General features: G+C 34.6%; 3 protein-coding genes across 5 annotated transcripts; all 3 read left to right on the forward strand.

Moving 5' to 3' along the window:
* Positions 1 to 2949, forward strand: LOC107487865 (plant-specific TFIIB-related protein 1). The gene is made up of 3 exons (XM_016108553.3): positions 1 to 627; positions 1008 to 1166; positions 1916 to 2949. The coding sequence occupies exons 1-3, from the start codon at positions 37 to 39 to the stop codon at positions 2663 to 2665; spliced, it is 1500 nt and encodes a 499-aa protein (XP_015964039.1). The 5' UTR covers positions 1 to 36; the 3' UTR covers positions 2666 to 2949.
* A 14477-nt stretch (positions 2950 to 17426) lies between these two features.
* LOC107487861 (acidic leucine-rich nuclear phosphoprotein 32-related protein) lies at positions 17427 to 21701 on the forward strand. Of its 3 annotated transcripts, XM_016108550.3 has the most exons (4): positions 17427 to 18750; positions 20230 to 20452; positions 20775 to 21207; positions 21312 to 21701. In XM_016108550.3, the coding sequence occupies exons 1-2, from the start codon at positions 17659 to 17661 to the stop codon at positions 20446 to 20448; spliced, it is 1311 nt and encodes a 436-aa protein (XP_015964036.1). In that variant the 5' UTR covers positions 17427 to 17658; the 3' UTR covers positions 20449 to 20452; positions 20775 to 21207; positions 21312 to 21701. The 3 variants fall into 3 exon arrangements, with proteins under 3 accessions (XP_015964036.1, XP_015964034.1, XP_052117382.1); XM_016108548.3 differs by having other exon boundaries at positions 20230 to 21207; XM_052261422.1 differs by having other exon boundaries at positions 20230 to 21207; positions 21325 to 21701.
* A 327-nt stretch (positions 21702 to 22028) lies between these two features.
* On the forward strand, positions 22029 to 22823 carry LOC107487864 (uncharacterized). Its single transcript, XM_016108552.3, has one exon. It carries the CDS (start codon positions 22116 to 22118, stop codon positions 22614 to 22616), a length of 501 nt encoding a protein of 166 aa, XP_015964038.1. The 5' UTR covers positions 22029 to 22115; the 3' UTR covers positions 22617 to 22823.
* Positions 22824 to 22941: the final 118 nt, after the last annotated feature.

Here is a 22941-nt window from a genome sequence, read left to right on the forward strand (position 1 = left end):
AGGGCTTAACGAGAAGCACGGTAGTAAAGGAAAAGAATGAAGTGTCCATTCTGCTCGGCGGCGCAGGGGCGGTGCGCCACCACGAGCTCCGGTCGGTCGATCACGGAGTGCACGTCATGCGGGCGCGTGGTGGAGGAGCGGCACTCCCACCCACACCACCTGTTCCACGTGCGGGCCCAGGATAACCCTCTATGCCTCGTGACCTCTGATCTCCCCAACCCCGAACCCTCTCCAATCACCAAGGACGACGACCCTTTCGAGCCCACGGGATTCATAACCGCCTTCTCCACCTGGTCCCTTGAACCCATCCCCCTCTACCTCCAGTCCTCTCTCTCATTCTCCGGCCACCTCGCCGAGCTCGAGCGCACTCTCGAATCCACCTCCTCCTCATCGTCGTCGTCTTCTTCTTCTTCTTCGACGGTTGTGGTGGATAATTTAAGGGCGTACATGCAGATTATCGATGTGGCCTCCATACTTGGCTTAGACTGCGATATTTCCGACCACGCGTTTCAGCTGTTCAGGGATTGTTGCTCGGCTACTTGCCTCAGAAACCGTAGCGTTGAGGCTCTTGCTACTGCCGCTCTTGTTCAAGCTATTCGAGAGGCCCAAGAGCCTCGAACCCTTCAGGTCTTCACTTTTCAATATTGTTGCTAATATGTTGCAATTGTTGATTTTTCGAATTGGTAGTGTTTGGTAGATTGATTCCAATAATGATATTCCAAATAAACTGGACAATTCCGAACTTTGGTCTGAGATAGAATCATCTTTCAGTTATTCTACTCAATATAGTTAGTACTGACAAATATTTCAGTCTTCTTAACGAATATATATGTAAAAGCACTGTCTCTACCGAGGCTAATGCTGTTAGCTTGATACTTTTCTTAGGGATGTATGATTTCTTTGTTTCTACTTTAACGTAGCTAACTTCGACCAGTACTGGTTTGTTTTAGGTACGGCATATTTGTATTCTTTAGCCGTCTGATATTGCTTCTCTTGTGGTATTGCAGGAAATTTCAATAGCAGCTAATGTACCACAAAAGGAAATTGGGAAGTATATGAAGATTCTGGGAGAAGCTTTACAGCTAAGTCAACCTATTAACAGCAATTCCATATCAGTCCATATGCCAAGATTTTGCACGCTCCTACAGCTCAACAAATCTGCTCAGGTATCTGAAAATATGTTTTAATTTATAGTTGACTGTTTCATGGATCTTGTTATTTTACTTCTGGGATGATATTGCTATATGTATATTTAAGTTTCTGTTTATGTGTTTTTTGAATCGTGTGATTTGTTTTTGTTCTGCGGTCAACCAATGTGCTTTATGGGTTTGTGAACGCAGTTTATATCTTTATACCCATGTCATGTATATTCAAGTGTTGATGTGTTCTAGATGGTGCATCATGTTTGCAATTCCTTATCAATGATCAGAAATTTAACAAAGACATCAATTTCTGCGTAATCAATTTGAAAGTTGACATCACCATCCTAATTTTGTTCTGAAAATGTATGTGCAAATAAAAATCGTTTAATTATCAATTATGCTGTGATTTTACATTCAGCAATGATCAGCTGCTCTATGGGGGGTTGTGCAGTTCTAAGACAGCTCTCGTATCACATTCACATAGTTGCTGCTACATTTGCTTGGTCTAAATTTTCAATGCTTTTATTATGTTGTCGAGCATTGGGATTTATATCATGCATAGGATGTAATTTTATGTGCGTATGGCAGAATAAAGTTTGGGTACTGGTGGTTTTTGTTTGGCTGGACACCGAGTAACATGGTTAGGTGCCTTGGGATTACGTTTTGGCAGTTAGTAGTGACTTTGTAATGTATCTTAAAATGGAAATGAAATCACTCTCGTTATGTTTTTTATATTATGAAATTCTGAGAACATATTCAATGTTGAATTTTAGGAACTGGCTACTCACATAGGAGAGGTTGTGATCAACAAATGCTTCTGCACTCGTAGGAATCCAATTAGCATTTCAGCTGCTGCTATATATTTGGCTTGCCAACTCGAAGACAAACGTAAAACTCAGGCTGAAATTTGCAAGGTAACTGGCCTTACTGAAGTCACTCTACGTAAAGTGTACAAGGAACTACTGGAGAATTGGGATGATTTGCTTCCATCAAATTACACCCCGGCTGTGCCTCCAGAGAGAGCATTTCCCATGACCGTAATTGCTTCTGGTCGCTCCACAACAGCTAAGGTTGATGCAATAGAGACCACTTTGGACACAGAGAAGTTGCCAGAAATCAAACCTAACAAACCGACTGAGGTCTCAGTCACTGTGCCACAGTCCAGAGGGAAGGATGAGGCCGAAGTTAAAAGCAATACCTGTGCCGCCAACCATCCCACACAGAATCAACAGTCAACTTATTGGCAATCCCAGCTTCCCAGTGGGACAAACAGTCATCCTAATGTTTTGCAAGGAATGGATATCGACAGATCAGAGAGTAACCACCCCCACACTGAAAAGATGGCAGAGGACACAAATGGCACTGCCAGTGCCAATTCTCTAAACCCAAGCCAACTTTACAGTCCTCCTGGTTCAAGTGCAAGCTCTGTTATGAGACAGTTTTCAGCTTCCCCTTCATCTGGACACGTGAGTGTTCGATTAGCGCAGTCACCTAAGACGATGCCAGGTTATCCGGAGAACTGAGGAATAGTTAATATATATGGACATGGATTTTATTGAATCGGAGTTTTTGTGCCAACACCTAACCTAGTAGATAAACAAATGTGATTGTTTATTCAGAGTATAGTATTGTGTATAGTGTGCCATTTGGTTTGTTTTTGTTTTTGGGTTGTGAACGGTGTGATTATTGCCAAATCATCCATTCCTCTTACTTCTAGTTGCAATGTAATTGCTAATACTGTCAAAACTCTGGAATAATTGCAGAGACAGTGAAAGTAGTGCTAAATAGTAAATAGTATAGCCGCAAAGCAATGATAAATAGTAGATGTAGATGTAGATGTAAATGTATGTTGTGTGTAGACCAAAAATAGATTTGATCACATGCAAACTAATTTGCACGACACTTGACAGTGTATATATGACAATATTCCCGGAGAGAATTTGTCAATGCTGTCATCAACAATTATCTCGCAAAGGCTTTCTTTTCTTCTAGTTCTATTTAGCAGTGTGTTCTTTTATGGTAAAGGAAAACATTAACACTATGTTGGTTGAGGTGGAAATGAGAGGAAAAAAAAGGGAGAGAGAGAAATTGGAAGGAAAATAATTATTTTTCCTTGTTTGGTTGAGAAGAGAAATAGGAGTGAAAGGAAAATGGGTTGAAAAATATTGGTGGGATTCACCAATTTTTTTCCCTCCAACAATGGAGAGAAAACTAAATCTTTCTCTATTTTCAATATTATCCTTTTATTTTTTAATATATTTTATAATATAAGGGTAAAATTGTCTTTTATAATATTTCTTTCTTTCTTATTTTCATTTCATCCAAACACATCTAAGAAAAATAAAAATTCACTCAATTTCTTTCCTTTCCTTTCTTTCCTTTCTATAAACTCATAGGCAGATATTTTTATATGAAGTCATTAGTTGAGATCATTAGTTAAATAGTAATTTAGTTAAATATATCAAATTATCTAAAAAATTTTAATTAATAATTTTATATAAACATAATTGCATGTGAATTTTTTACCTTAAGAAAAATATATACAAATATTTATTTAGAATTATAAAAAGTTAGTTGTTTGAATATGATAAGTATATAAGTTGATTTTTTATAAAACAAATTATAATTATATTTGTCAAAAAATAAATTGTTTTACAAAACATGATATTTTTTAAAGTTAAAATGTATAATTATTTAGTTATATATTTAAGAGTTTAATTTATACATTCACAATAGAAAATATTTTACACATTTATTTTATTATATCAGTTATTTTCTATGACTATTCACATGGTTAATGTAAAAAATAGGTTATTTTTCATATAAAATTATATAATTAGATGCACGTATATAATTGTTTTAATAGTATATCAAAATTAAATTATATATTTAATTGTTGGTTTAAATTAAATAATTACATAAAAATTTTTAATAGAATATAATGATTATGTTATTTTGTTAATGACATTTTAATTAAATCTTTTTAAATATACCCACATATTGTGTACACATTAGTATATTTTTTATTTAATTGGAGTTAAATTTTTAGATCTAACAAATAATAACCACAATGTAATTTATCACACTAAAAATAGTGCAATAGAAAAATCTTATAGGAATTTTACAGTGGTTATTGTTTTATATTTTATAAATGAATATATTTGCTTTTTTCAAAAAACATATAGAATTAGATTTGTAATATTAATTTTTCCATATTTTTTCTTTCACATGTCCCTATTTATTTATCAAAAAAGAAAAACGAATTATTTTCTGTTCTTGCTTTGTTTTAAAAGATTAAATAAATGAATAAAATATAGAATAAATGCTTATCTTTTTTAGAAATTAATTTTTGGGACAAATTACTAATATGAATGGTTTGGAAATTAAATTGATCAGATTATAACTTTTTAATACAGTACACGAAATTACAATTTTTTATATCTATAAAAATTATTACAAGGTGTAGTGATTTTCAATTGAACGTAATTCGTTACAGAGTATAGCAATTTAGGTGAAATTTTGTAGCAGAAACCACTATAGGGTGAAGCAGTTTCTGACGATATTTTGTTGACTAAAAACTACGAATACACAACTAGAAAATGGATTAATACAGACAGATTTAGTCTTTATTACAGACGGATTTTTAGTTACCGACGAAATTACCGACTTATAAATAACCATATATCAAATTTTACATGTTATGATATAATATGATATGATACTGAAAACTATGTTACCAACTCCAATAGTATAACCATATATCAAATTTTACATGTAAAGTGAAATTACCCGGCCATGGCATGAACCAGAATTTTGTTAGGATTTGGTTGAATTAGTCCCACATTTCTTAGGATAGCAAATGGAGTGGGTGGCCTAGGCTATAAATATGAGGCTAAGTTCTCCATTTGTTTTTGCACCAGTCAGAAACACTTTAAGCTTGTATCTGATTTTTCTTTTCCTCTGTACTCTTTGATTAGAGAGTGTTGTGAGGTGTAGTTAGATATTTGTTTTGAGAGAGTGTGGGTGTACTGGGGTGCCGGTGTTAGAGAGAAAGAAGTCTATGTGTTGTAACAATTTTCACATAGTGATATTCTCTGGTTGTCATTTGACAACGGCCGTGGTTTTTTCTCCGATAATTGGAGTTTCCACGTTAAATTCTTGTGTTGTGATTGTGTCTATTTTATTTCTCTGTCAAAGGTGTTTTCTCAAGGGGGAATGGTGTCTTATTCCCAACAAGTGGTATCAGAGCTTCGGTTCGGTGGGATTTATTCTTAGTATGCTCTGTGGTTGCAGCCTAGTCTGACCTTCCACATCAGAAAAGAATTTTGTCCTGTAGCTTGAGGTTGATCTTTGGTTGCTGTTATTGTTGCTGAAAGGCAGTGTGACACTGTGAGAGTGCAGTTTGGAAAGGTTCTGGCTAAGGAAAGACCTGGTATTTAAGTGTGTCCATTGTGACACACCTCTCTTTCCTGGGGACTCTTCCTAGTGCACGGTCTACAGTTGAGTTATACTATTCCAGTATACGATTGCAACAATGTCAGGATATTCAAGTGCTGTGAAGCTTGAAATAGAGAAATTTGATGGAAGAATCAATTTTGGCTCGTGGCAGATACAAGTCAAGGATGTGTTGATACAATCAGGTTTGCACAAGGCGTTGAAGGAGAAGATCTCTGGTTGCTCTCTCTATGAGAGAAGATGATGTTCTCTAGAAGATAAGAAGTATCCTCATGGTATTACCGCACTGCCATGGATAAGGATAAGTTGAGGCAATCGGGTCCACAAATTGCACACAGGCATTGGTTGGCGTTGAGATGCAAGGTGTGTGGCAGAGTTAGGTCGATGGCTGAAGAACTTCCAGGAAAAGCCAATTTGGAAGTTGCACCATGAATTTTCAGCAAGATTTCGATCTGTACCAAGGCGAAATGCTTGGAGTGGTCTAATTCCAAGTGAGTATACTTTCATGGTGGAGTATGATAGTTCTCTGAACTAGGATTGTCGGTATAGACAATGGCAGCAAAGAATTGTCGGTGTTGACAATGGAAGCTGAAGATGTGTGACTATTTCAATCAAGGTGGAGATTGTTAGGATTTGGTTGAATTAGTCCCACATTGCTTAGGATAGCAAATGGAGTGGGTGGCCTAGGCTATAAATATGAGGCTAAGTTCTCCATTTATTTTTGCACCAGTCAGAAACACTTTAAACTTGTATCTGATTTTTCTTTTCCTCTGTACTCTTTGATTAGAGAGTGTTGTGAGGTGTAGTTAGATATTTATTTTGAGAGAGTGTGGGTGTACTGGGGTGCCGGTGTTAGAGAGAAAGAAGTCTATGTATTGTAACAATTTTCACATAGTGATATTCTCTGGTTGTCATTTGACAACGGCCGTGGTTTTTTCTCCGATAATTGGAGTTTCCACGTTAAATTCTTATGTTGTGATTGTGTCTATTTTATTTCTCTGTCAAAGGTGTTTTCTCAAGGGGGAATGGTGTCTTATTCCCAACAAATTTGATCCATCGCATGATTCCTGTCTTATAAATAATTAACGGCCATCCAATCGTCATAAAGGCAAAAACACAAGCTAAACTTATCTTGACCCTCTTTACTTCATTTGTCCTGAACTTCTTCAAATCAAAGTGCCACATCAACCTGCTAGAGGGCATAGTTGATCACATAGAATAAAAATCTCATAATGTACAATACTAGTGAGTTATAGACATCCAAGTTCGAAATATATTATTGCATTTTGCAAAACAGGAGATGAATCAAACTCATCTTTCCAAACAGGGAGCCAATCAATATCTTCATACAACCTATAACAATGGAGATATTACAGTTTTGAAAGCACAACAAAACAATAAGGAAACTGCTGATAATTTACAAAATCTTCCACTAAAATTATTATTGAGAAACACTACTTACATGTCCATCTTTGCATGGTGTCTGTCATGCTTAAATCGCCATGGCTTATATGAAAAAATTAGTGGCAAAGAAACTAGAGCTCCAACAATGTCCTCAACCAATTTTTTCTTTGAAAATGATTTGTGAGGACAGTCATGGCCTATAACAAAGAAATAGCAAAAAGAGAACATTACAAAGATGTTAAGCGTAGATGAGTTTCTTAGAGATAGGAGTGAGAAAAATTTTTCAAACAGACAATAAGGATTAAGTAAAATATGCATGTTAAACTAACCCCAGTTACTACAGTCCCTATCCATGCCCAAGCCAGAGAAAGTAGGTACCAAGATGCTTTGGAAATCATAAAGAGCCTCAATGCATAGAAGGCAAGGCACTTACCATAGGGCTGCTAATTTCTGATATGATCAGTGTGGAATTCTTGATCGCTTTTAGCTTCATTTTTAGTTTCGCAAGCTCTAGTTTCAGGTCTTGATTTTCATTTTAATTAGTATTCAAAACATTATCAAATAAAGTCAAAGAACAAAAGAATATGAATGACCTACCTTTTTATCATTGCAGACTTGGAAGTACTTTGTTATTCCCCTAATTCTCTATTCCATTGAGAAACTGCATTCATTTGTTAACCATGAAGATCATCATGTTAGCGTGATTAAGGTCTATGTTAGCAACTTGTTCTTTCTAGTTTTGCATCGTGAAGCAAGACACTAACCTTATAAATAGTTGGGAATAATTTTCAAACAATATTATACGCAGGAAATGATAGTTCAGATCAAAATTCAAATAAAGCATCTACTCTTATAAGATTATTTAGTTATGACAAATGAACCAAGTATTGAAAACACAAAATAATATTTGATTAAGGGAATTAGGGAAACATAGCATTTTTTGTTCAGGATGGCCACCTTAAAGAATCAATGGAAATAACTAATTATTATTACAATTTATTTGTTTATTAACATAAATCATGACATGGAGTTGTGGGGACAAACCTTATGGAAGTTGAATATCAAGTCCAGTTCACAGACCTGCAAATGGTGATGCAAGCAATACTGAATTAGAAAGATATAGAAAAACGCTATATTCTAAAGAAGAGAAGAATGGTACATTAGGGTCTGAATGGTATAAACAAACTCAAATTCATTAACCTTAATTTCAAATTTATACCCTCCAAAAAGATAGAGAATAAACTATGAAGTGTTGTTTAGTAGTGTTTACCTTTGGAAGCATTTATGAGAGCGAAGAAGCTCTGTTCAAGGTCATGGATGAAATCACCTTCCTTCTTTGCCAAGAAGAGCTTGATGCGACGGTAGCTCTCAAACATGGTTCGAACCTCATCTTTGTTCCTCTGCTTGGTGACGACCTCATCCTGTGACAGAGGCGAAGGAGGAGGAGTAGGCGAACGAGCTAAGGTTTGAGGAGATTGTGGCGGCGGTGCTAGCGGCGGTGGTGTGGCAGTGGAGATTCCGGGAGAGTTTCATGCTTTCGCTTCTTCAATGGCTGCTCGGCGGACGCCATTGGTTATGGTTAGTGCCGCTGAATGAGCGATCGGTGATGTAGTTTTATAAAATCGCGAAGGTAGACGAAGGCGACGAAGACAGTGGCGGAGAAATACACATTAGGGTTCAAAAGGGAACGACGCGAGCAACACACATAGCAGAGCCAGGAAGGGGGTGTGACGGGGCAATAGAAGTTTAGTGCAATGGAGGTTCGGTGCGGCGGCGGCGCAAGGTGCAACGGCAGTGCAAGGCTGATCTGAGAAGCACCGCCGATAGAGCATTTGGAGGGGAGGGTGTGGAGGCGCGGGGAAGAATATGTGAAATGAGGAGGAGTTAGTTTGCTGAACTTTATTTTAATTTTTTCGACGGAAAATTTTAAATTACAGACGGAAAATCCGTCTATAATAATTTAATAAAATGCAGCATTTTGTTCATTTAATTACAAATCCATCTGTAACCATTCCCACAAAAAAAAATTAATTTTTTCGACGGAATTATCGACGGATTCTTTTTTCCGTCTGTAATTTATGCTAATTCATTTTTTAGTTTTTCGACAAAAAAATTCTTCTAAAATTCTGTCTGTATTTCCGTGGAATAAAATCTGTCGAAAATATCCATATGAAATAACTAATTTTCTAGTAGTGGTGGCTATAACAGTTTTTAAAGGAATACTACTTTGCATAAATTGTGGCACAGAATAGCGGGGTTTATGCATAGGAGGATTGTATATACATAAATAATGATGGATATTTAAATAATGATAACAAATACTTTCCAATAAAATTTGAATTCACAATAATTTTGATAACAATGCTAAAAAATTATTGTATAATTAGTGTTTGGTATTTTATTGTGTATGATATAGTAGGTGAAAATAAAAAACAAATATAAAATATGTGTCATGTATTAGGATCTAGAACTTGCTGTATTGTCAAAAAGAAAAAATAGCCAGTTATATAAAAATAAAACCACATGTAAAAAAATAAAATTAAAAAGATTTTATATCACACACAATGTTAAATACAAATTTAATAACAAAAATAGAGTAATAAAATATAAAAAAATTCTTATGATAATAGCACAATAGTCTCTTTTATAAATAATTTTATTTTGATATAAATTTTTATTTTGATAAAAAGAATCATATAAAATTTTTAAATGATTTTATTTTGATATAGTAATCAAATTAATGTTCCTTTATTTTTTATTTTTTATATTAAGTGGTAAAAAAATAATAAAATATAATAGTTCTTGAATTTAGAACTTATTTAGGATTAAGTTAAATATGTAATTGTCGTAAAAATTGTGATTAAGTTAAATATTTTTACTTTATATTATGTTTTTACCTTACCATTGCAGGCTAATTTTTTTTTATATTGGCTAAATATAGGTGTAATACATTGTTATGGGAAAATTAGGTGTTTTTTTTTATATGGTGTTTTATTCAAATCGGACGGTCCGATTTGTTTGATAAAAAAGTAAACTACAAATCGGAGGGTCCGATTTGCTTGAAGAATAAAATAAACACGAAATCGGAGGGTCCGATTTGTATTTTTTATTTTTTTTAATTTGTTAAAATAAAAATCGGACGGTCCGATTTCAACATTAAAATTTTTTTTTATTTTTGAAATTACAAATCGGACCGTCCGTATTGTAATTTTAACTTTTTTTATTTTTTTTCAAACTGAAAACGGATGATCCGTTTTCTGCTAACACCATAGATATGTAAAATATCTCTCTTCTCCACATTGTTGTATTACTACATTCTCTTCTCCATATAAAAAATCAAAAGCGTACCATTGCATGTACAAATCTTTAATAATAATTTAAATAAGATAATTAAGTTTGAAATAAAATTTCATTGTTCTCTCTTTAATGCAGTACAATAATTATATTTTAAATATAAATTAATTATATTTTATTATATTTAAGAAACTGTCTGTTAGCTAGCATACACCAAGTTATAAATACATTTTAAAAAAAAAGAAAGTGACAGAGAAAATTATTAGAACAAAAATATGAAGATAATTCACACTTTACCCTTATTACATGTTATTTTGTACGTAATTTACTTAAACAAATTAAACACTATAAAATAGTGTCATCATCATCCTCCAATGTAACCCTCAATGAATTGAAAAGTTGCATGTTTGGACATACTAAGTTATATACATATAATAATATTATGTTACATTATAGTAATAGCTTCAAACCTTCAATCCTCCAATGTAGCCTTATGCATAAAGGAAAAATTTAGGGACCAATAAATTTTTGTGTTTTTTAGCCAGTATTTAACTATCAAAATAAAAGTGAATGATCTTCTATTATTAGATATAATCTTACACTATTAAAAATATTATTGATGGCCAATTGATGATTGCAAAACATCAAAATTGCTGGCCCCCTAATATTCCTCTATGCAAAAATTGTTACTGTGCATCACAATTTATGCAGAGCAGTATTCTTTCAGAAACAGCGGTAGTCACTTGCGATGTCTGATCAGCAAAATTTCGTCAGAAATTGCTATATCTTTAGTGGCTTTTACCTGGCATGAAATTTCACATAAATTGTTATATTCTATAGCTGATTAGTGAAAAAATCACTATACTCTGTAGCCGATTTTTATTAAAAGTGTTCATAGATCGAGTGAAACTAAATTTATTCTGATTTAGACATGATCCGACCTTAAACCTAATGAAACCTAAATATTTTTGAACCACAACAATACTGAGTCCAAATCGAATGAAAACTGGGTTTTTAAAACTTTAACAATAATCTATAAAAAAAATTATTTATAAAAAAGCTTATTTATAATGCACTTATTTATAAAGAAAAAATTTGTTATCGAAAAGTTGATATCCATATTTGAACTTGAATTTATCCATAAATTATAATTTAATGCTTCTTTGATCTATTTTTTAATTTAACAATTGTGATTAAAAATAAAACAATAAATTTATAATTAATATAACATAATATTAAAATTAATTTAAAACATATATCTTTTTTTAATTCTCTTAGAGTGCACATGAGTCGGTTGAAGTCAGGTTCACCTTGACCCGATCCGAAATAATGACCGAGTCTATTTTTGAGACCCTTATCCGGCCTTAAACCCATAAAATCACACCAAATTAACTCCTAAAATATTTGGGACTTGACTGGACCATGTACACCCTTAATTTCTATAAATATAAAAAAGTTATAATTTCGTCTACTATATTAAAAAATTGTAATCTAATAAATTTAATTTTCAAACTATTTATTTAAATAACTTGCCTTAATTTTTGTTCTACAAATACAAACAAACAAACCAAATATTTTTTTCTTTTAAATTACTTATATTTATAATAAAACTTAATAATTATCCTAATAATTATGTATAACTAAAAAATATTTAATTTAAAGAAAAATAATTGAAAATAACTCTAGTTCATAACCATGACTCAAAATAACAATTCGTCCCACTTTGAGTTGGAAATGACAATGTGGTCCTTAATTACTAACTCCTTCAAATTTTTTTACTTCTTTATCAAACTTTTCGTTTAGAATTAACAAATTTTGTTTACATGTAACACTAATTAATTATGTATCAAAAAGATATTTCAAGGGACAAAATGCCTTTGTTGTGTCAGCAAGTAGCACAAGTAAACTTATGAAAAAAAATTTAATCACACTTAAATCTTTAACTAATTATAAAGATGGACACATGAACTTATAATGAACCATAAAATAAGATAAATAATAATAAATTTTAGTAAGATATTATGTCTGCTATTGATTGCTATCCTTAGTTTTTTATCTCTCTTTTTCCTTCTTTGCAAAATTTTGATTTGAGCATAATAAAAGTTACCTCATCCAGTTTAATCTTTTTTTAATCATTTTTTCTTTGATCTCTAATATAATTTTTATGTCTCTGTCCTTATAATATTCATCTATTAGTATTGTGAAGATGATTTTGTCAAGCTTTAAACCGCTTTCGCTCATCTCATCCACAAACTTTCTAACTTCTTTCAAATCATAGATCTGTAAAGATCATTAATCAAGTTCGACCTAATGTCCTGATTAATCATTACCTAAAACTTCTTCAAAACTAAATCAATGTTCTTATATTTGTATTGTTCATCAATTAAATTAGTGAAAATAACATCATTCTAAACTGACCAATTTTTATATATTTTATCAAATAAAATCCCAATAATAAGAAGAAGAAATAAGAAACTGAGACTATCACTAACTAAAGCTAGCAACTAGTAAAGCAATAGGCACAATAACTTATTAAAATTTAGGGTTACTTGTTCCCCTACTTTTATGGTTCATTTTGGATATTTTTTGTTGGAATACTTTGTTATGATTTTTTTTTGTCGGAGTAGTTCATTATGAATTTATGTGTTTATGTTTTATAATTAGTTAGAAAGTTAAGTATCTCATTATAAATAGTTTAGGTGTTTCTTAAATTGAATATTGGTATATACTTTTTTTTCAGTTCAACTAATGCATTAATTTCGCTTCATTTGTGTTTTTGGGATTCTTGATGTTTGATAAACACCTTGAATCCATCCACTATGAACCTAGATTTAACAAATATACAACAGTCAAGGTAGTTCCAACAGATATATACATTAACATAAATATTTCCATTAACATAAAGATTTACATTAACATTCACATATATACATTAAAGAATAAGTGTTTACTTTTTTACAATGAGTTAAACAAATTAGTGTGTGAAACTATAACCTATTTACTTTATACATCCCCAGATGTGAATTTACAAAAAGGGCTTGAGAGGGCAACAAATAGTTTGGGGAGTCTTATGGCTTCAGATGCATTAATCACTTGGTATCTCAATTTATTTATCTTGTGCAAGAGAATGATTGGACCATACTCCCGCCTGAAGCCATCGATTTCTTTCTACAATCCAATTGAAAGAAATTACTTAATTTAAACCCAACTGAAATAAGAAATTAACCGAATTTTATGAGTTTAGAAATTACTTACTTGTTTTCAGTTTTTATATTTATACCTCCCTTTGTTGATCTTTTTAGAACAATTCTTTCCAACCATTTCATCACATATATCACGCAATCATAACTAAGAAAGAAATTAGAAAATAAAATATGATTAATAGGAGACACAAATAAAACATATTAATAATAGTACTATAACAAAGAAAGATTTTTACAATGTTTGTTGACTGCTGATCATGATATACTGTGCTTCAACTCCTTCTCCATCCTCCATCAAAGATTCTGTCCCAACATAAACCTTCATCTGGGATACTATTAATCCCTGAAAAGGATAAAAAGTTGTACTTCAATTCAGTAATAATTAAAGGAAGCCAAAGCCCACATAAATATGTATTATGTAAATAACTTACAACAAATTTGTTTAGAGTAATTCTTGACAGAGGTATTTCATTTTTCTTTTTGCTGACGAGGTCAATCACATAGAATGCCTTCTTGACATCGGCAATCCACAACCACCAATGGCCTCCATTGCAAACCAGTGAAAACAGGTGAAGTTTGGAAAAATGATAGAATATTTCAGTCTAAATGATAGTAAACGACAGAATTATTAAAGAAGTTTTAGAAATCACAACTTACAAATAGATGTGATGCCAATTTTCTTCTGTCAAGAAAAGGGAAAAAGTCTATATATTGATTTATCCTGTAGGCCTTGTTGGTTTTTGGATCAATGTACTTCTTGTTATAGAGTCCCAATATAAAACTCTGCAAAATGAACCTCAGTTAAATTACAAATGAACTGAATTCCTTCGAATTTGAACTAGCAGTCACATATATTTAATCAGCAAGAAAGCACATTTTAATTCATTTCTTAAGAAATACTTAATAGCAGTATAATGTGAACCTAACTCAATTTCTAAATGAACCGAACTCGATTCAGATTTGAATAAAAATTCATAAGCATTCAACCAGGAAAAAAAATTTGGCTTACCACAATATCCGTCGACATACAATATATTTTTTCCTTAAATTGGTGACATTTTTTGTCATTGAGAATCATACACATTGCATTGACCACCTATATGAAGAAAATTTATTAGATATATGGGTATAAAATTTTTTAGAAAAATCATTAATGTTAATTTAATAGGCAAAGAATTTACCGTATTTTCTACATCTTGTCAGGGCATTAGAGACATATACTGGCTTCTAATCCCCTCCAAATGCGCTTCACGGTCTAACATGAATATGGTGTCATATTCATTAGTAGTATCTTTAGAAATCTTTAACTGTGTCATCCAATGATAACACTTCTCCTCAACTCCTCTGTGATTTCTTTTTCTTTCTCCGGAGTTTTGTACCCTTCAACGGTGGTCAAGCTTGGCTCGGCACTTGTTTTCTCAACAAATTTCAATGCTCCTGTCACCCTAGCATCCATCACCGCGTTTGCCAGCATTTCTAGTCGTGTTACTATTGGTTGAGAAGTTGGGAGAGTTAGTTGAGATGTTGGGGGACTTATCCTAATACTGAAGGAAGGTGCATCATCTTCCCATTGCCAAGGACGAGTAGCACTGTAAGACCACACAGGAAAGTTTTAAATAATAATGAAAAATCATTATGATATAGCATCAAAGCTAATAAAAAGGATATTAATTAAAACTTACACATTTAGCAGAGGTTCTTGCTCCGTCTGCCTTGCGAAAGATTCTTCGTTGGCCTGGCTTTTGGGTTTCGGAGGGCAGCTGTAACAAACAAAAAAGAGTCCAATAATGAACCAAATTTACTTCATATTTAAAGTAGCAGTAAAAAAAGTTCAATCATCAACAAGAACACATTGAATTGATTTTTAGATTCAAATGAACTTCAAATAAACTATGTAATGAACTGAAATTATCCAGATTTGAACAAGCAGTATAACTTACACATCAAGGTGTGCTTCTTCTTTCGACTGCCTTACTAGAGCTTTTTCGCACGGTTATTGTTGTGGTTCTGGAGGGCTGCTGCATTAAACAGAAAATAGTTCAATAATGACCCGAAATTATTATCATATACTATTAAAGCTAATTAAAAGAATTTTAAGTGCAACTTACTCATTAACAGAAGCTTCTTCTGTTTGACTCTTCGAAGGGATATAGTTGAAGGTCTTTTGCTCTTTTATTATCTCTTCCACAAGAGAACTTGGAAGAGACACCGCAATAGGAACTCTAAGAAAGATAAATAAGAAAGAAGTTAATGTTGAATTATTAGAATATGAATTGAGAAACTGAAAGTTGCACATTGAAAAAATCACATATTCAGAGGTTGAGAATGAGTTTATTCTTTAACAGCAATGATTTGTAATTGAGGATTAGGTGTAGTGCTATTGACAATTAAACACAAATTATGTGTGATTAATTAAACAAAAATTATTACCTAAATCTAAAAGACTAACCGTAAATATTTTAACTTACATAGTTGGAGTTTCTAAACTCTATTTTTCCTTTTTTTTTGATGCAGTTTCTTTCTTTTAAAAACTCTCATCGGGGTTTTAGAGGTATTTTTGCTAATAAAAAAGATACTAGATTAAAATCATCAACCAAAATTAAAAGCAGAGGATTAAAAATACTTCAAATTCATTTTTAGATTCCAATGAACCTCAATTAACCTAGAAATGAACCAAATTTACCTGGTATTAGTCAGTGCATTTACAGACGGTGTTAAGCTCGTCTGAGTTTGTAATAGAGGTTCGTTGTTCAAATTTATAGTCGACAGTCTAAGCAAAAAAAAAATATTATTCAGTAAATCCAGAGGAATTACATGAGGTTTTAGGAAAAGTTAGCAAACAACGAAAAAGAACTTTATATAAGAAACTGAATCTTATGTCTGCGATAAATCATTTCGCGCATCTGTTGAGTGACAGTGTTTGTATAGTTTTCTGGAGTGTTTGTATAGTTTTCTGAAGAATGTCACGGTAAATTTTTAGAAGGTTAGATTTAACAGTGTTTGTATAGTTTTCTGGAGTGTTTGAGAATACTCTAGATGGTTTTGGAACGTTCTAGAAGTTCCTGGAATACCCTAGAAGGTTCTAAAAGACTCTAGAAGATCATAGAATATTCTAGAAGAGTGTGGATTGATATAAAAGTACGAAGAGTTGTATGGAACAATCTAAAAGTATTTAGAAAGTAGTGGTATGATAGATATTTATAAAGAATGTTCTAGATGATTAATCTAGACCATTGATTAGATTTAATCCTAACCATCCATTGAGGAGGTGGATGACTATAAATAGGAGGTAAAAGTTAGAGTGAGTGTGTGTGAATCATTTGTAACAAATACTTGAGCAATAAAGTATTCTTTCTATCAAACTTTCTTTTTTTTTGTGTTCTTAGCTTTCTTGCTAAGTATCGAAGGTTAGACTGACTTGATTTTAACTCAAGAAGTTGAGTAAGTTCGAGTGTCGATACGGTAGTGTTGGAGTGTGTCTAAAGCCGTGACACAGTGCCGTCGTTGATTTTCAGCATCTCATGATCCCATCACGCCCCACCTTTGCAGTCCACATTCCACGTACACTAACAAACAGAATCTGAAGCGTGGCATTTAAGTAATATCGTTCATGCAGAGTGTCAATAACGTAGCCACCCCGATATTTACAAAACGGGTGACGTGTCATATATGAGATGTCTGATTCACGCTTTAGCTCATCCTACACCCTTCTCGAAAACAAACACACAAATACTCAATCTCAGCCATCCATTACTACCACGTCATCGATCCTCCACTCTCCCAATCTAACGGCCGTTATAGGTCGCCCAACAAGGAGAACCACGCGGTCGAGCCCACCCTTTGAACCCTAGAGCTGACCCGGACCTCTAGCCCGAGAGGTTTATCCCGATTGGCCACCCCTCCCACTACACACAACACGCCAGTCCTCAAGAAAACTCCCAAATATTTGAATTCCCACACTAAAAACAAAATTAGGGTTTCCAATCCCTTCACTGAGCCACAGATAACCGTTATGAATTCGAGTCCCTGAAAAATTAGGGTTTCCTTCTGAATTCGCTCCAACCTCAAATTAGCTCTTCCCGCAACATCGTGGAGAAAACACACGTATAGATTCCTGGTGTAACAGTTGTATATATACGGATTGTGAGTGGTCGTATTTGATGGATGAGATCTGGGAGAGGGCCGTGGAGACGGCTCTTGACGGAGAGACAGACCACGCCTCCGCTAGGTCCTTAACCCTAGACGGCGCCGTTAAGTGCGTTCAGGGACGGTTACCGCCACCGAGTCTTCTGGAGAGGTTCCAGAACCTTCAGCACCTGTCAATAGCGAACATAGGCGTTTCGTCGCTGGAGCAGTTTCCGCGGCTCCTGAATCTGCAGAAACTAATCCTCTCCGACAACAGAATCGCCGGCGGGCTTGAATTTCTGGTACAGGCTGGCCTCGACTCCCTTCGCGACCTCGATCTGTCTAACAACCGGATTCAGTACATTGAGGATCTAGCTCCTCTCGCGCAGTTGAAGCTCGTTTCGCTGGATCTGTACGAGTGCCCCGTCACGCGCGTCAAGGATTATCGATCTAGGGTTTTCGGGCTCATAAAATCGCTTAAGTACTTGGATAAGATGGATGCGGAGGAGAACGAGAGGCCCGAATCGGATGATGAAGAAGAGGAGGATGAAGAGGAGGAGGATGATCCTGGGAGTGGTGAAATTGACGGTGAGGATCGTCCCTTTGTGACTAGCAACGGGCACAGCGAGGGTGCTGATGGGGTTGTTGATGTTGACGATGATGAGGAGAGTGAGGCTGACGAGGAAGAGGCGGAAACGTCGAGAAGGGAGAACGGTGGGTCGACTCGCCAGGCCAATGGGTTCAGGGTTGAGCCTGTTGTGGGGGATGATGTGGAGGAAGATGATGAAGAGGATAATGAGTCCGGAGAGGAGATAGATGAGGATGATGGGGACGATGATGATGTTGTTGAGGTGCATGAGATTGAAGACAGCGATGATGAAGATGGGGTTGAGTATGATGAAGATGATGATGATGACGATGATGACGAGGATGAGGAAGAGGAGGAAGTTGACAATGATGAAGGAGAGTTTGCAGAGCCAGAGAGTACTGGGAGGTTGGAGAGCACCGAAGGGGAGATTGACGGGCATGAACAGGGGGAGGAAGATGGGGATGAAGATGACAATGGAGAGACTGGGGAAGATGAGATGGGCGTGGAATATGATGGAGAGTATGAAGATGATGATGAAGTGAGATGCCCTTCCACTTCAGTGTTTTTATGTTCTTATGGTTCATGCTTTTTTAATTTATTGATTGCTTCTTTATATATTTGTGTTAAAACATTTGCGCTACTATTTTTCTATCGTCTTCTGATGATTTTCATCTGGCTAACGTCTTTTGTTCATGTTGTCAGATTGTTGAAGTGGATGCCGTAGTCATGGTTGTGTTTGCGTTTGATATTTGTGAAATTATGTTAACTGACTTGTTAAATGGATATGGTATCTGCCTGCTTCTTGTAATTTTGTTGCATTCCATGATTGTTGAAATTGCATGGTGTCATATGTTGATTTATTTTGTCTTAATGTTCATCCCTACTTATCTTTGGGGCGTGAGAGTGGTTTTGAGTCGTACTCTGAGTTCTAATCTTAGCGTTGTACTATTCTAAATCCTTTGTTCTTAACTGATTTGCTTAATGCTATATCAGCCTATGTTCTGTTGGTGTATTATTCCGTTATTGGTGTTATTTCTGTGGTGATAACTATCGCAAGTTTATCCTTCTAATATTAATTGGTTTTCAGCGCCTGATCGAAACCTGCATAAGTCCAAATCTAAATTTATCATTCTAAAGGTTTTCCTGCATAATTTCCACTTCTAACTGTTTTAAAAATTTTTTCCACGGTTTTTCAGCATAAATTTCTTTTGACCAAAGCTTTTCTGCTTAACTTTTACCTCTGGAAGAGAGCTTTTACTCAGAATTTATGTTGCTTATTATTTTCTTGCATGATTCATGCCTCTTATGCTTTTCCTATGTAATTTATATTTATTTATATACTTATACTTAATATGTAGTGTAATTTTAATTTCTCCAATGACTTTCCAACTAATACTTTTGTAGATTTATATTCACCTGGGTTAGTATCGGTGACTAACTTTGGCACTATAAGGTTTTTCACTTGTTATTAGAGTGTCTTTTAATTGGCTAGATGAAAAGACGTGTGTAGAAATTGAGTGCGAAATCATTGTCACAGTTTTGTGTAATTATTGTATGTGTACTATTTTCAGTAGTTATTGTACTGTAACTAATTGATATATTATATTTTCCTTTGTTTGAAATTCTTCTGCTTATGACTTCAAATTGGTTAGGATTTTTCATTTTTCTTTGCATTTTTTAATTATGTTTAGTAATACTCCTGCTATTAGGATTCCCTCTTTTTTTGAACGACTTAATGATGAGTCACCGTTAATTTTGTGATGCTTGAAATTAGGATTATTCATTTAATCTTCTTTATTAGGTGACTGATAATAATTTCTTGATATTATGTTACTGTGATTATTTACACTTTTTGAGTGATGTTTGGATTAATCTTGGTACAAATGCAGAAATGCTTTGCATAATATTAATATTTATATTTTTTGAAGATCAATGTGAATTATATTTGTTTTTTTTTTATTGAATTGTATCGGCAACTTCTTAACACGGTATGTAATGATTTTCTCTTGAATCACAGGAAGAGGACTATGGCGCTGGGTATTTTGTTCAGCCAGTCGGACAGGCTGAAGCTGTCAATGCTGGGGATGGGTCAGTGAATGGAGGTAACGATGATGGTGAGGAGGAGGAGGAAGTTGATGATGATGATGATGCTCAGGTATTGCCTTCCAATTCAAACCTCAAGAGGAAGCGTGATGATGAAGATGAGGATGATGATGAGGACGATGATGAACAATGATGCGGTAATATATACTAAAGTCATCTAAGACGCATGATTGGCGCCACCCCATTGATGTAGCACATGTTCATCCGTTCGTGTTTTTAATGTTATTTCGGATTATTGGCATGGGATCCTCACCTTAGACAGAATTATGGTTGATCTTTTAGGGATTTAGCTGTGTTGGACGGGAAAATATTAGGGAATAGAATTGTGTGATGGTTGCCAATGTGTTTAGTTCAAAAATTGGTTAGATCTTTTTCCCGCTTTGCTTTGGATATAGTCGTTGCTCTCATATTCAAATGGCAGTTATGAAGAGGTGTTTACCGCCAATGTTCTCCATGCAGGTGCTGCCTTGTATAGGAAACTGGATGCCTTTGGAGGGAACTTCATAAGATGGGTTGGGATTTATTTTTCAAATTTTGTTTTTGGTGGTTTCTCTCGTAAAACCCCATGTCATCGGTGTCCTTTTGGTGAGAGAGCAAGAAAACTCGGGAAACATATGTAGATAGGTTTCTAATGTCTATTTAAGAAGGGAAAAAAAATTATCAAAAAATGATCGTATCAATGAAAGTGGGTGCATGATGTAGTGACGTGGCTCGTTGATAAATTATTGTGTTTGTTACGTGGAGTTATTTCACCACCCAATCCGATCTTATTATTTATCGAGCTTGATGACAACAAAGGGTGAACGATGGTTCTTTTATTTTTGGTCGTCGATGCTTGGTCCTTTGGTAGTAGTCAATAGCCAAGCATGTGACAATGGGCCCCTCAATCTAGGTATGCAATCCTTTTTTTTTCCCACCAACTCCACACATTGACGAAATTTTATGTTTACTTTTTACAATTGTCTGAGCACTGTCATTCTCCATTATATAATACAGGTCGCTTTTGCAGCTTGCCACGTGGCGTTGAATTGAGTATTTGATCTTCAATTGGACGGCAGATCCGCATTGATATTTATGCATAGACGTCGGTTATTGAATTTTCCCCAATTGTTGGAACCAAACCGATTAAAGAGGGAATCATTCAGCTGACCCTAATGTTAGTCGCGTAAGGCACACGCAAAGTTGTACAAAGGGTCTGGGTTTGGTAGAGTACATCTTGTTGGTTGTAATATCGGAGCCATTTTGCTCATATGATTTGGGGGACCTCACGTTGGACTTTTTTTAAATCGGAAGATGGGCACGTTCTCCCCACATTGTTAGTAATAGAATACTAGATAATTGATAAATACTTTTGAATAAAAATTCAAGATGAACTTGACCTCGGAATTTTACTCGATCGTCGTATTGTACTATCTGCCCCCACAGTATATGTTTTACCCCCTTTTATGGGTAAAGAAGAGAATCAAGAGATATGTGAATATTAAATATTTTTACTCATTTCCTTTATTAAATCTTTTTGGAGGTAGTATACGCGCACGCATATATGTTTCTTTTTAGCAACGAAAAAGCCCAAAGTGAATTTTAGCTTCACATAGACATCTGGTTCTGGCCCAATGATAAAATCAGACGTGTTTTTATTGGATTATAATATATTTTTTTTCGAGAAAGAAAATACATAATCTTTATTATTGACCAAAAAATAAACACACAGATATAATCTTTAACTAATTTTATATTAGTCTGGGTTATCTTTTAAAGCAGTGCAAAGGCAAGAGGCAGGAGTAAAAGGGCCGTGTGAAGATGGAAGCCTCCTCAAGAATGTTACTACTGTCTCCAGTATCGGCCTCCAAAATTCGCTTCAATGATTCACTCAGAAGGCCTAACAAGTTAGTATCGACGAAGATAGTGAGTATGGCAAAGGATAGCAGCGACAGCAGCAGCAACAACAACGGAATCGTGGAGAAAGCAGCCATAGTTGGAGGTTTAATCTCAACCCCAGTGATAGGGTGGTCCCTCTACACACTGAAGACCACCGGGTGCGGCCTCCCTCCTGGTCCAGGTGGCTCTATTGGCGCACTTGAAGGCGTAAGCTATCTTGTTGTTGTGGGAATAGTGGGTTGGTCTTTGTACACTAAGGCCAAGACCGGTTCTGGTCTTCCCAATGGTCCTTTTGGGCTGTTGGGTGCTGTTGAGGGCTTCTCCTATTTGTCACTTGTTGCCATTCTTCTTGTCTTTGGTTTACAGTACCTTGACCAAGGTTACATCCCTGGTCCTCTCCCTGCTGATCAGTGCTTTGGCTAGCTTACCTTCCTTTCATTCTCTTTCTTTCAAGATAATAATAATAATGTTATATTGGTGGCCACTACTATTCTATCTTAGCATTTGTGGATGTGGTCGCTCCATGTATCTCATTTTCCTACACCTTTCTCTGTTTTTCAATTCGTATTCTACTATTGTTGATATTGTACCTCCCAATTTGATGAGACTATTTCAACTGATTTAATTTTACTTCTTAGTTTGATACCAAGTAAATCATTACTCCGTCGTATAATTGGCCCACCAAACAAGAAATGAAATAATATACCAAATATAAGTACAATTGAAAATGGTACTAATAAAAGCAGAG

This window comes from Arachis duranensis, chromosome 5 (assembly GCF_000817695.3).
Source record: "Arachis duranensis cultivar V14167 chromosome 5, aradu.V14167.gnm2.J7QH, whole genome shotgun sequence".
NCBI classification, from domain to species: domain Eukaryota; kingdom Viridiplantae; phylum Streptophyta; class Magnoliopsida; order Fabales; family Fabaceae; genus Arachis; species Arachis duranensis.